This window comes from Anser brachyrhynchus (assembly GCF_964034855.1).
Source record: "Anser brachyrhynchus genome assembly, chromosome: 2".
NCBI lineage: Eukaryota > Metazoa > Chordata > Aves > Anseriformes > Anatidae > Anser > Anser brachyrhynchus.
In genome coordinates, this window is record NC_137695.1 from 61,851,422 (window position 1) to 61,866,378 (window position 14,957).

A 14,957-nucleotide genomic window follows, 5' to 3' on the forward strand; every position below is an offset into this window, starting at 1 on the left:
CAGCTGAAACCAACAATAAAAGATTTTGACTTTTAGCAGTGAATAAAATTGTTATTCACCTTCCACTTAAGTTGTAAACAGGAAATTGCCACTGTAAAACAAAACTCATGGATCTTATATAAACTCATATGTGACACAGATTTTTAGTGTACTGCAAGAATTTTCCTGAGGCTTAGACCTTTCTTGCTGCACAGCTAATTGTGGATGTGCCCAGCCCCTTAATTGACCCTGAAGTTCAGGAAAAAAAAGAATGTTGCAAACTGTATTCACAGATTTAATCTGACAGACATCTTTTGAGGGGCCATGCCAAAGTCTGCTTCAGATACTGAATGACCACTAAGCCAAATACAAGCAATACAATGTGCAGATAATTTGGGTGTCTGTGGGAGGATGTTCTCTGATGATTGCCATTTCATCCTAAAATATATGTTTAATAATTATCTTACAACTGAGAGGGCATTTTTCCCAAGACAAGAGACACTAACTTCTAGTCAGGCAGGATTCATAGGAAGGTGAGGCTCTCTGTTTTATGCTACAAAATTATCTCTGCAGGAGCAGGCCAGACCCTTTCCAACTAATTCCTCACTTCCAAGGAGAGTGTGCTTGATCTGATGTTTTGCTTTCTTGATTCTGCCTGTTGATTGCTCCGAATCTGAAGTCTAAACTGCAGTCATGCTGGGCTGCCTTTGATTGCCCCTGGATATAACCTGCTATGCCTCCGCAGCTTTAGAAACTGTGCTAATTGTTTTCTCCCAGAATGTGAAGTTGAATGATCAAGTTATTTTTGACTATTTTTAGAGCAGATTGGTATATGTTTCTTCGGGAATTCTTTATAATAACTGACCCTGGAGATAGCTCACACAGCTGAGCTCTGGACTGTAATGCATTTACTGAAAATGATTGTTGTGGTTTAACCCGGCTGGCAGCTAAACACCACACAGCCGTTCGCTCACCCTCCCCCCTCCCTCTCTGGGATGGGGGAGAGAAACGGGAAAGTGAAGCCGATGAGTTGAGATAAAGACAGTTTATTAAGACAGGAATATAATAATAACAATAATAATAATAATAGTGATAATGATAATAGTATTAATAATAATAATGTGTAAGAAAACAAGTGATGCACAATGCAATTGCTCACCACCCACTGACCGATGCCCAGCCTATCCCCGAGCAGCCGGCCCCCCCACCCCAGCCAGCCACCCCTATATATTGTTTAGCATGACGTCAGATGGTATGGAATACCCCTTTGGCCAGTTTGGGTCAGCTGTCCTGGGTCTGTCCCCTCCCAGCTCCTGCTGCACCCCCAGCCTGCTCGCTGGCAGGACAGAGCGAGAAGCCAAAAAGTCCTTGGCCTCTTGTAAACACTGCTCTGCAACAATTAAAACATCAGCATGTTATCAGCGCTCTTCTCATCCTAATCCAAAACATAGCACCCTACCAGCTACTATGAGGGAAAATTAACTCTGTCCTAACTGGAACCAGGACAGATATCCACCCCTTATTCCATACCATTTATGTCATGCTCAGGTTACACTCTTTCCAATACATTCTAATTAATCACCATTTTCATCTATGATATATATAGCAATCATGGTAGTGATGACATACAGTATTATATAATAATTAACATACTACAATTCAACTCATGGGCTATTCTCACCCAGTATCAAATCCCCTTGAGGTACACACCGGACCTCCCCATTCTTTTGCATTACCCACCAAGTGCATCCAGGTCCCTGAGCAAAAGCAATTCCACGAATGGGTTTGCCTTTTCCTGAGGCAGGAGTAGCCCAGACTGTTTTACCCAGCATGTTTCTTACGTGCACTACAGGAACTTTATCCCCTTCTACAGTGCGTAACAGGTTTGATTGGGCAGGTCCAGCTCGGTTGGCAGATCCCCTGGTATTGACTAACCAGGTGGCCTTTGCCAAATGTGTATCCCAGTTTTTGAATGTCATAGAATCATAGAATCATAGAATATCCTGAGTTGGAAGGGACCCTTAAGGATCATCAAGTCCAACTCTTGATACCGCACAGGTCTACCCAAAAGTTCAGACCATGTGACTAAGTGCACAGTCCAATCTCTTCTTAAATTCAGACAGGCTCGGTGCAGTGACCACTTCCCTGGGGAGCCTGTTCCAGTGTGCAACCACCCTCTCTGTGAAGAACCCTCTCCTGATGTCGAGCCTAAATTTCCCCTGCCTCAGCTTAACCCCGTTCCCGCGGGTCCTGTCACTGGTGTTAATGGAGAAAAGGTCTCCTGCCTCTCGACACCCCCTTACGAGGAAGTTGTAGACTGTGATGAGGTCTCCCCTCAGCCTCCTCTTCTCCAGGCTGAACAGGCCCAGTGACCTCAGCCGTTCCTCGTATGTCTTCCCCTCCAGGCCTTTCACCATCTTCGTAGCCCTCCTCTGTACACTCTCCAACAGTTTAATGTCCTTTTTGTACTGTGGTGCCCAGAACTGCACACAGTACTCGAGGTGAGGCCGCACCAGCGCAGAGTAGAGCGGGACAATCACCTCCCTTGACCTACTAGCGATGCCGTGCTTGATGCACCCCAGGACACGGTTGGCCCTCCTGGCCGCCAGGGCACACTGCTGGCTCATATTCAACTTGCTGTCTACCACGACCCCCAGATCCCTCTCTTCTAGGCTGCTCTCCAGCGTCTCATCGCCCAGTCTGTATGTGCAGCCAGGGTTTCCCCGTCCCAGGTGCAGGACCCGGCACTTGCTCTTATTGAACTTCATGCGGTTGGTGATCGCCCAGCTCTCCAACCTATCCAGATCCCTCTGCAAGGCCTTTCCACCCTCAATCGAGTCCACAACTCCTCCATGTCCCAGCACCCATTGCTTTCAGTGTAGTCTTCAACAGTCCATTGTATCGTTCAACTTTTCCAGAGGCTGGTGCATGATAGGGGATGTGATACACCCACTCAATACCATGTTCTTTGGCCCAAGTGTCTATAAGGTTGTTTCGGAAATGAGTCCCGTTGTCTGACTCAATTCTCTCTGGGGTGCCATGTCGCCATAGGACTTGCTTTTCAAGGCCCAGGATAGTGTTCCGGGCGGTGGCATGGGGCACAGGATATGTTTCCAGCCATCCGGTGGTTGCTTCCACCATTGTAAGTACGTGGCGCTTGCCGTTGCGGGTTTGTGGGAGTGTGATGTAATCAATCTGCCAGGCCTCTCCATATTTATATTTCAGCCATCGTCCTCCATACCAAAGAGGTTTTGACCGTTTGGCTTGCTTGATTGCAGCACATGTTTCACAGTCATGAATAACCTGTGCTGTAGTGCCCATGGTCAGGTCCACCCCTCGATCACGAGCCCATCTGTATGTTGCATCTCTACCTTGATGGCCTGAGGTGTCATGGGCCCATCGGACTATAAATAATTCACCTTTATGTTGCCAGTCCAGGTCCACCTGAGCCACTTCAATCTTAGCAGCCTGATCCACCTGCTGGTTGTTTTGATGTTCTTCAGTAGCCTGATTCTTGGGCACATGAGCATCTACATGGCGTACCTTTACAACCAGGTTCTCTACCCGGGCAGCAATATCTTGCCACAATGCCGCAGCCCAGATGGGCTTGCCCCTGCGCTGCCAGTTGTTCTGCTTCCATTGCTGTAACCACCCCCACAGGGCATTTGCTACCATCCATGAATCAGTATAGAGATAGAGAACTGGCCACTTTTCTCGTTCAGCAATATCTAAAGCCAGCTGAATGGCTTTCACTTCTGCAAACTGACTCGATTCACCTTCTCCCTTAGCAGCTTCTGCAACTCGTCGTGTAGGACTCCATACAGCAGCTTTCCATCTCCGATGCTTTCCCACAATACGACAGGACCCGTCAGTGAACAAGGCATATTTCTTCTCATTTTCCGGTAGCTTGTTGTACAGTGGGGCTTCTTCAGCACGAACCACCTCCTCCTCTGATGATATCCCAAAGTATTTGCCTTCTGGCCAGTCCATAATCACCTCCAAGATTCCTGGGCGACTGGGGTTTCCTATTCGAGCTCGCTGAGTGATCAGTGCAACCCACTTGCTCCATGTAGCATCAGTTGCATGATGTGTAGAGGGGACCCTTCCTTTGAACATCCAGCCTAGTACCGGCAGTCGGGGTGCCAGGAGGAGCTGCGCTTCAGTACCGACCACTTCCGAAGCAGATCGAACTCCTTCATATGCTGCCAATATCTCCTTTTCAGTTGGAGTATAGCGGGCTTCAGATCCTCTGTATCCCCGACTCCAAAACCCCAGGGCTCGACCTCGAGTTTCCCCAGGTTCTTTCTGCCAGAGGCTCCAGGTGGGACCATTCTCCCCGGCTGCGGTGTAGAGCACATTCTTTACATCTGGTCCTGTTCGGACTGGCCCGAGGGCTACTGCATGAACTATTTCCTGCTTAATTTGTTCAAAGGCTTGTCGTTGCTCAGGGCCCCATTCAAAAGCATTCTTCTTACGGGTTACTTGGTAGAGCGGGTTTACAATCAGACTGTAATTTGGAATATGCATTCTCCAAAACCCCACGACACCTAGGAAAGTTTGTGTTTCTTTTTTGCTAGTTGGTGGAGACATAGCTGTTATTTTGTTGATCACATCCATTGGGATTTGACGACGTCCATCTTGCCATTTTATTCCTAAAAACTGGATCTCTCGTGCAGGTCCTTTAACTTTATTCTGTTTTATGGCAAAACCGGCCTTCAGAAGGATTTGGACTATTTTCATCCCTTTCTCAAAAACTTCCTCTGCTGTGTCACCCCACGCAATGATGTCATCGATGTACTGCAGGTGTTCAGGAGCTTCCCCCTGCTCCAGCGCAGACTGGATCAGTCCATGGCAAATGGTAGGGCTGTGTTTCCACCCCTGGGGCAGCCGATTCCAAGTATATTGGACTCCCCTCCAAGTGAAAGCAAACTGTGGCCTGCACTGTGCTGCTAGAGGGATGGAGAAAAATGCATTAGCGATATCAATTGTGGCATACCACTTGGCTGCCTTTGATTCCAGTTTATACTGGAGTTCTAGCATGTCCGGCACTGCAGCACTCAGTGGTGGCGTGACTTCGTTCAGGCCATGATAGTCCACTGTTAGTCTCCACTCACCATTAGACTTTCGCACTGGCCATATAGGACTATTAAAAAGTGAATGAGTCTTGCTGATCACTCCTTGGCTCTCCAGTTGACGAATTAGCTTATGGATGGGACTCAGGGAGTCTCGGTTGGTGCGATATTGCCGCCGGTGCACAGTTGTGGTAGCGATCGGCACTTGCTGTTCTTCAACCCTCAGCAACCCCACAACAGAAGGGTCCTCTGAGAGACCAGGCAAGGTAGACAACTGTTTAATGTCCTCTGTCTCCAAGGCAGCTATGCCAAAAGCCCAGCGGAACCCTTTTGGGTCCTTGAAATATCCTCTTCTAAGATAGTCTATGCCAAGGATGCACGGAGCATCTGGGCCAGTCACAATACGGTGCTTTTGCCACTCATTACCGGTTAGACTCACTTCAGCCTCCAATACAGTTAACTGCTGGGATCCCCCCGTCACACCATAAATACAGATGGGCTCTGGCCCTTTATAGCTTGATGGCATTAGAGTACATTGTGCACCGGTGTCTACCAAAGCCTTATACTTCTGTGCGTCTGACGTGCCAGGCCATCGAATCCACACAGTCCAATAAACTCGATTGTCCCTTTCCTCCCCCTGGCTGGAGGCAGGGCCCCTCTAGTCCTGGTCAGAATCTTCGTTTCTGTGTTTAAAGGACTGCCTGCTGGAAGTTGGAGCAGCAAACTTTTCAGAGAACTCCTTTTTCCCACTTGTTTTCCTTTGCAATTCACGTACCCGTGCCTCTAGGGTCGCAGTGGATTTTCCATCCCATTTTCTCATGTCCTCTCCATGGTCACGTACGTAAAACCACAGGGTGGCACGGTGTGTGTGCCCACCATATTGTCTTCCTTGCATAGATGAACGTTTACCCCTAATAGCTGAGACACTGGTTTGTACAGGTGGGGAGGAAAATAATCTCTCTTCAAGTTGGTGGATCTTTTCAGAAAGTTTCTCCAAAGTATTCTCTTTTAGCTGGTGGACACTGGTTCGTTCAGGTGGAGGGGAAGATAAATTCTCTTTAAGTTGGTGGACCTCTTCAGAGAGTTTCTCCACAGCCGAGACACAGGCCTGTAGGGAAGAGGAGAGATTTCCTTCGTACTGCCGGAGTAATTTAGCCACGTCATTCACTGGGGGATTCTCCTCCGCTTTCCAGGCTAGTATTGCCAATGAGCTGGCATATGATGATGGTGCACTCCGTACAAACTTCCGCCACATGGGTGGTGTACACCGGACTGCATCTGGATCTGCGGATGTTTGTGTGTCGTCTAGGTCCTTATAAATGACTTCCCGTACGGCCAATTCCCTCAGGTACTGAATTCCCTTCTCCATGGTGGTCCATTTGCCTGGTAGACATACAAGTTCTTCCTTGAAGGGATACCTTTCCTGCACAGCTGACAGGAGACGCCTCCAGAGGCTGCGAGGTCGTGCTCCATCTCCAATTGCTTTGTCAATGCATGCATCCCTAGCAAGGGATCCCAGCCGCCTGGCTTCCTTGCCCTCTAATTCCACATAATTGGCTCCCATGTCCCAGCACCGGAGCAGCCAGGTGACAAGCTGCTCACCTATACAGCGACCAAAATCTTTTCGCACATCTCGTAGCTCACGCTGGTATAGAGTCCGGGTAGTTCCTGTTGATTTTTCGACATCCTCATCTTCAGTCTCCTGCACCTTTGATGGCCCAGCCTCGTCTTCACTATGTCCAGACTTAGCAGAAGACTGTCTGCGTTCTAAACGACCTGAGCCTCTATACCATTTTTTCACCTTGTCTACAGGGGCAACTTGCACTGCTACAGCTCATTTCTCTAACCCAGACACAGGGTCTGCCACAGGGGTTGGAATACCCTCTGCAGGGTCAACTTGCACTGCTACAGCTCGTTTCTCTGACCCAGACACAGGAGTGGGAGCAGCTGCAGGAGCTGGAGCTGCTGCAGGGGCTGGAGTGGCTGCGGGAGCTGGAGCTGGAGCGGCTGCAGGAGCTGGAGCTGGAGCTGGAGCGGCTGCAGGAGCTGGAGCGGCTGCAGGAGCTGGAGCTGGAGCAGCTGCAGGGGCTGGAGTGGCTGCAGGAGCTGGAGCTGGAGTGGCTGCAGGAGCTGGAGCGGCTGCAGGAGCTGGAGCGGCTGCAGGAGCTGGAGCTGGAGCAGCTGCAGGAGCGGGAGCTAGGTTGTTAGTAGCATCAATTGCAGCTCGATAGGCACAAGCCAGACCCCAGCACGCTACAGTGATTTGTGTCACTTTGGAACTGCCAGAGTCATGACACCTTTTTTTCAAGCATTCTGCCAGCTTTTTAGGATTTTGCAGTTGTTCAGGGGTGAATGTCCAAAACACTGGAGGTGACCACTGCTCTAGAAACCTGCCCATATCCTCCCACACTCCTTGCCACTCGCAACTATCCCGCCTCAAGACAGATCTCCGGATGAGATTCCTAAGTAGTTGTTTAACCCTCAACAAAACCTGAAGCGCATTCAGGAGACATAACAAGAGCAGGCTGGTCTGAGTATCCCAAGGATATTCAACATCTCGGAGAACCACCGTAACTAGCTCGGGGGATAAGAGGGTGGTGAAGGAGAAAGGGAGAGTGAACAGGTAGGGAAACATGTCTTCCCCTGTCCCCTTCACAGATTGGCTCCCTAACGAAAACAGGCAATAGGTGTAATTGCTAATAGTTTCCGAGATATGGGTTCCAAAGTATAGAGTCGACGTCAGTGCTGAGTACAAATACCAGGTTAAAGTCGTGACCAGATATTTCATCATTTCATAAGCCATTGTTACACCGCACAGTACCATAACAATCTTAAACCAGGGCCCGGAAAGGATAAACAGTGCAACAGGGAGCACATACAGAAAGTAACGCACCATAAAACTCAATTTGGAATACAGGTACAGCAGAATGGAGATTAAGGCAATCAACATCGTGACTAGCAACTATTAAGCAGGTCCAATACTTATACCAATTTTAGTTTAACACACTCTGGTCAAATTTGTCGATATCTCAACCCTACGAGCCCCACGTTGGGCGCCAAAAGGGCTGTTGTGGTTTAACCCGGCTGGCAGCTAAACACCACACAGCCGTTCGCTCACCCTCCCCCCTCCCTCTCTGGGATGGGGGAGAGAAACGGGAAAGTGAAGCCGGTGAGTTGAGATAAAGACAGTTTATTAAGACAGGAATATAATAATAACAATAATAATAATAATAGTGATAATGATAATAGTATTAATAATAATAATGTGTAAGTAAACAAGTGATGCACAACGCAATTGCTCACCACCCGCTGACCGATGCCCAGCCTATCCCGAGCAGCCGGCCCCCCACCCCGGCCAGCCACCCCTATATATTGTTTAGCATGACGTCAGATGGTATGGAATACCCCTTTGGCCAGTTTGGGTCAGCTGTCCTGGGTCTGTCCCCTCCCAGCTCCTGCTGCACCCCCAGCCTGCTCGCTGGCAGGACAGAGCGAGAAGCCAAAAAGTCCTTGGCCTGGTGTAAACACTGCTCTGCAACAATTAAAACATCAGCATGTTATCAGCGCTCTTCTCATCCTAATCCAAAACATAGCACCCTACCAGCTACTATGAGGGAAAATTAACTCTGTCCTAACTGGAACCAGGACAATGATCCAGTTCACAATAAACAGTTCTGAACAGTTTTCTACGAAAACTTTTAATACATAGCTTATACATGCTAATTGTGAATATAGTTATGAATATACAGCTATAGGCATAGACAGGCTACATATATATTCAGAAAATCTAGTTTTCAGAAAATCTATATGTATAGAAAATCTGTAAGTCAGAAAATCTGTATGTATAGATTACTTTTAGCCATATACTTGTAGATTCTGCACTTGTTGACCTTGCATACTTGAAATATGCATTAAAATAATTAGTTTGAGCCGTAGTTAGGGAATGTAAGTATGACTGTAAGAAGATGTAATAGGTGTGGAAGTAGAATCCTAGCTTGAGGAAGGAGAGATTTAGTCCGGAGGCTGGAAATAGAGAACAAAAAGTTTGGGACTTTGTCTAGGGAGGGCACTAAGTATTTTCTGCTCAGCCCTCATCTCAAACACAGCGAGTTGCTTTGGGCATCAGCAGTCAGAAGTAAAAGGGTAGTTAGAGCATTGCTGCAGGCACTGAGTTTTCTTATGTGGCTATTGGGTGCCACCACTAACGTGGGGCAGAGGATGATGGCTCTAGCCTGAAAGTTCGTACTTTTCAGATTCGTCCAAACTGTCTGAGGAGTCCAATCAATTTGATGCAGTTTCCTCCAACTCATGATGTTACTTCATTACTAGAATGATGAAATTCTTCCTCTTGAGTCTTCTTGGTGGGTGGACAAATTTGGTGCTGCCCTGGTAGGTACTGGCATGCTGAAAACCTCTGTGTTTCTAGAGCAGTTTGCAAACCCACCTTTTTTTCAAGTGACACACTAGACAAATGATTCAAACCCCAAGTCTCTCACAGCTGGTAGAAATAGAAAAGAAGAAATGTGTTTCTTTGAGAAAAAAAAAAAGTCCAAATTTGGAGGACAGTTCTAGGGAGTATAAGAGAGAGAATGGTTAAACAGGGTATTGTAGCATGCTGATGTACTTCATACTGAATTAAGGCTGCATCCCAATAGCCTATTTTATTGTTAAACTTCACTTAATGAAGTAGTCCTTTGCATTTGTACTTCTGAGGTCCCTTAAGGCCTATCATGTAAATTCTACCTAGCTGTTTGCGAACAGAGCAACAGCCTTGCTTTACATTGCAGCTAAAAAGTGCACGTTACAATAGAGGGCATTTGCCAGGTGGTACAGAAAATGCTTTAATATGAATTAATTCGCCCAAATTCCAGTATTAGACTCAGAGCTGCATTAATAATTAGCTTTTCTACATTTGTGTGGGGCAGGTTAGTAAGTAACCTATGCTCCAGTCTCAGCATTGCGCAGAGCTTTTGACTCTTGCTAAAGTGGAGTGATTCATTTGGTTTTGGTATCAAGCGCATGCCGTGCTGGCCTTTCCAGTAAAGATGTAGTTTGTTTACATCCTGTATGTGACATGATAGAAAAATCAAACTCTTCTGGTCTGCCTGGAAAGCTGTGAATAAGTAAGCCTGGCAAATAGGTCATCCAATTCCACCTTTTGTGGAGGCACGGTGGCCTGCCTTTAGTTTCTGGGTGGAAGCAATTATTTTTCTGGTGCATCAGAAAGCAAAAGCTAGTAAGACACAAACCATGTGTTTTATGATTTTAGTCATTAAAACTTTTTGTACGTCTCTTCAGGCTTCTGGTCTATGGTGGCTGTGTTATGGCTCTCATGATTCCAGTGCTAAGGCATACCTAAACACTATTCTTTAAAGAAATTAGACCAAAAATAAATGTACACAGAAATCAGTATTGCCAAAAAGGCTTAATGCTTCTGAAAAGGTCTCTAAGACCTGTGACTGTAGATGACGAATGATCCTAAAACACTGAGCCTCCTTACCTCATTGAGGACATGTGTTTCTACCAGCTACATAATATACTGCCCATGTAATAAGACGAGAGAGTAGCAAAAGGCATCTGACAGCAGTACTGACCCTCTGCTACAAAGTGCAAAATACCAAATTGTTGTTTGGGATGTGACTGTAGAGAACTTTATCAATTTTCCTAGTGAGAGATGTTGTTTTGGGTGGTCATTATGCCCCCTTGCTCATATGCACAGTTTAACACGATTGCCTGACAGACTTGTGGTAATTTGTATGTTGAGTTTGACCAGGTGAGCTAAGAACATTGATTTCTAGAGCTGGAATCTGGTGAGAACATGTCTGCTGTTATCAAACTACCAGATTGTGAGAAGTTTGCCATTACGTATGCTACTGAGATTTCTCCCTTGAGTTTTCTTGCATATTATGATACTCTGACTCATTTTGCTACCTTGTGTAAAACAAATAAAACAAATTATGAAATGATAAAGGAAGCATCAGTGCTCTCTTGGGAAATTTCATTTCAGAGGAGCACAGCATCTGCAAAATGACACCTATTTTTCATTCCCCTTCAAGAAGCTGCATCTCAGTTAACAAAATTGATGGCCTTAATGAAGACAATTGGAGCAGTGGTTTCAGAGCCACCAGAGGCTTTCATGTAAGAGACCAAAAAGGAGAAAGCGTGTATCAATAAGGAGAAAATTTAACTATATAGTAATCTTAGAAACAGTGCTTTTTATAATCACTATATGATGGTTTGCAAGGTGTGTGGAGCCATCAGTGCAATATTTTCATTCTGTGAATAATGATTAGTGTGCTAGCTGATAAAAGTGAATTGACCTTCACTAATAGGGAGTTGCAAAATGTGTAGATGCGTGTTTTGCAGAATTCACAAATTTAAGGATTTCCAATGCAAATTTGTATTTCTGGTATTTTCTAGAAGGGTCTAACTCTGTTACCACTGAAATTGAGAGATTTACTCTCAAATTTAACGGAAGCAGGCCCTTGCCCACAGGTGGTTTAACATCATGTTTCATACATTTGCTAACAAAGGGTAATTCACATGGCTCTGTGCTGCTTAGATGTTTCAATAGCTTTGTGACCTATTAATAGAAGCTAGACTGAGGGAGATTTGTGTTAAAAAATATTCTTTTGAATGAGTTGTCAGAATTTATAACAGCACATACGGCAAAATATTTGCATTGTGGTTTACTGCTTTGACTTTTTCTTAAACGTTTTCCAGAGAAGTGGTTGGTGATGACTCCTGACACTAACCACCCACAACAGATCTCCCAGTGGTTTAGGATACCAGGAGTAAAATTATGCAGTAGTCCAGTTATAAACATCATGTTTGAGTAATGTGTGTCCATCACATGCTATTTATTCTAATAAGCAAGTTAATAATGAGTAAGCTAGTTATTCTTAGTGACAAAACGTCATGTATATGAGTAAATACAGGACTTTTACTGACAATGAGGGTAGCTAACAGAGTTCAGAGCCTTCCAGCTGGAGTTTACTGGTTCAAAAACATCAGAAATTCCTTTCATAACTAAAAATTGTTGCCATCTGGATAACAGAGGATCATGAAGTTGCTGTGAGTATCTACTTCCCATTTTCTTCACAAGCCAAGAGGTTACATTAGTGTTCATGCCAAGAAAGATATGAATTGGGAAGATAATTTCTGTACGTTCCATGGCTTCTGAGTACAAGGGATCCCAGAAGAAGACTGACATGCATAAAACCCTATATATGCATATAACCCTAATGGCAGAGCTAACCCTAACTCTAACCTTAAACCCTAAACCCTAACCCTAAACCGAGCTTACCCTAACCCTGACCCTAATGACCCAGACCCTAACCCTGACATTAACCCTAACCCTGACCCTAAAGGCGGAGTTAACGGAGCTAACCCTAACCCCTAACCCTAAAAACCCTAAAGCCCAAAAAACCCTAATCCTACAATCCTTACCAAAAAAAAATAAAACCCTAAGCAAAAAAAATTTAAAACACTAAAACCACTAAAACCCTAAGCCTAAAACCCCTAAAACCCTAAAAACCCTAATCAAAAAAATTAAAACCCTAAAACCCTAACCCTAAAGACCCTAAAACCATAACCCTAACGACCCTAACTTAAAAAAAATTAAGACCTTAAAACCCTATCACTAAATACCTGACCAAAAAGAAAACCCTAAGACCCTAACCCTCAAAACCCTAAGACCCTAACCCTAAAAACCTTATCAACACTAAAACCCCCAAAAAACCTAAAACCCTAACACATGAACCCCCAAGCCCTTAAAACCCTACCCTGCAAACCCTTAAAACCCTAACAGTTAAAACCGCAACCCTAGAAACCTTAAAATCCTAACCCTAAACCCTGAAAACCCTAACCCGAAAATCCAACCCTAGTGCCCTAGCCCTGAAACTTAAAACCCTAACACCTTGTGAGAAACACTCTGTAGCCAATAACATAGGCTCGGGCAAGGACCTCAGTGAAGTAGCATTTTTATTTGCGATTGCAATGCCGGGCGTCCCACAAGCAGGAGCGTGCCTACTGGTTCCATAACACAGTTTATATACTTCTACAAGCAGGCCCCAAACCGCCCCCAGACACAGGCCCCAACCCCCTCCCTCCCCAGATGCAGGCCCCAACTGTCTACAAGCAGCTCCCAAACCCCCAGCCCCAGACCCGGGCCCCCAACTCCACCCCCCCGACGTAGGCCCCAACGGTGTACACTGGCATCACAAGTCCTTGGACTTCAGTGGAGTTACGACAGCTTATACCAGTTGAGACTCTGTCTCCTGAAGTATTCACACATGCACCATTTGGGGGTTTAACTATCATATGAAAAATATGAGAACAACTCCAAAGCAGTTGCTCATATTTTGCAGCTGATTTTTCCATATGGTAGAGCTGGATGTGAGAAAATGTGATTGCAAGCTGATGTTTCTGTAGTTTCCAAGCACTTAAATAAGTACCTTGAAGGATATTGGGAACCAATAAGCACAGAGGGTTTCCATAATCTTCAGGCTATTCAAAGGGTCCTGGAGAACAGCTTTTTTTAGCAATAAAGTATGTGCTATCATGTAGTACAGATTTTATTGCAAATCCTAGGAACTGTGAAGTCCAAATCGTGCTACAGTCAGAAATAAAGTAAAGCAACCTGTTTTCTTCTGTTTAGTCTGAGTTTTTGAAAGTCTGTTGGTATAAGAAAGATCATATTGGTTTATGTGCTGACGAAACAGCTGAGAGTTCACAGCAGACTGCAAGATGCAGTAGCCAAACTAAACAAAATAACTGATGTTATTGTTTTTTAGGAGTTATGTGCTTGCAAAATATTTCAATGTTTGCAAAAGTAGTAAGCCATTTATGTAGGGGCATGGATTTTTTGCAAGTCTAGGATGGCATCAATTTTGAGTGGTTTCAAACGGGTATGCAGGGTATGCAGCATTCTTAATAATACTTTGTGTTTGAGGTTAAGGCATGGGCCAGGTTGACTTGAACTGGACCTTGGCTATGAAATACACGTCTTTCTTTGATTGGAATTCTTCCCTGTCCAAGTGGCTGATAAAACTAGAAATTTTAGCCTAGAAAGTACACTACACATAACATCTTGGGCAGGCCACCTTTTCTATATGAACATGTATATGCTTACAAGAAGTAACATTATTCATCAGCTAACTCAATTCAACTTATGAAATTGCTCTTATTAAATTTGACACAGTGTATGTACATTTTAAGGCATAAAATATAACTAAAATGTGATTGCAATAATATAATTGAGATGTCTTTTTACTTACTTTTTTTTTTTCTTTTCCAGGCAGAGGGTTCCAGGCTCCAGAGAGAATTGAGAGCATATTTAGCAGCCATCAAAGGTAATTTTTAAGTCGTGTTTTCATAAACAAAACTTTTGATAAAAATTGAGGCAAGTAGGCTTGTTTAAAATATACAAAGGCAAATACAAGTAATGGTTGCTCTAGTGAGTAGTCCACTTTTCTGGTTTGGATCCATCTCAAGCTCTTTAATCTGTTGCAAGAGTTTCTGCAGCTTTGATGTCAACTCATGTGCACAGTCCTGCATGCATGGCTTATCTTCAGCTGTCCTTTGTGTGCAGAACTGCTGCAAAGAGGACCCACAAAATCTGCACATGTTGTCACTTGTCTTTGCAAATGCTAGAATACCAAATACTCTATGCAAGATGAGAGACCCCTTGCAGGTTTCCAGGTTTCATTACATTTCCAGGTATTACAATTGAATGATAGATCGTCTCCCTCTGAAATCATGCTCCCTGAGATGATGTGATTTGTCATTTGTTTCTGACTGCTGGATCTATTTTATTTTATTATTGTTTTTAAGTTTGAAAATAGTATGTGATCGCTTTGTACTAAAGATCCAAATAGCAGAAGCTCACTGGTCAGTGATTAAATA

General features: G+C 44.8%; 2 protein-coding genes across 6 annotated transcripts in view; one reads left to right on the forward strand and one right to left on the reverse strand.

Moving 5' to 3' along the window:
* Positions 1-14,957, forward strand: part of AMPH (amphiphysin) — a 131,175-nt gene that overhangs the window by 60,829 nt on the left and 55,389 nt on the right. For all 5 annotated transcript variants that reach the window (XM_080582224.1, XM_080582225.1, XM_080582223.1 and 2 more), the window contains exon 3: positions 14,350-14,404. In XM_080582224.1, coding sequence (XP_080438350.1) covers positions 14,350-14,404 — 55 coding nt within the window. The remainder of the gene's footprint in view (positions 1-14,349; positions 14,405-14,957) is intronic.
* Positions 1,987-14,425, reverse strand: LOC308190625 (uncharacterized protein). Its single transcript, XM_080582228.1, has 2 exons — positions 14,330-14,425; positions 1,987-9,549 (listed from the first exon to the last, which is right to left on the reverse strand). The coding sequence occupies exon 2, from the start codon at positions 5,575-5,577 to the stop codon at positions 2,809-2,811; it is 2,769 nt and encodes a 922-aa protein (XP_080438354.1). The 5' UTR covers positions 5,578-9,549; positions 14,330-14,425; the 3' UTR covers positions 1,987-2,808.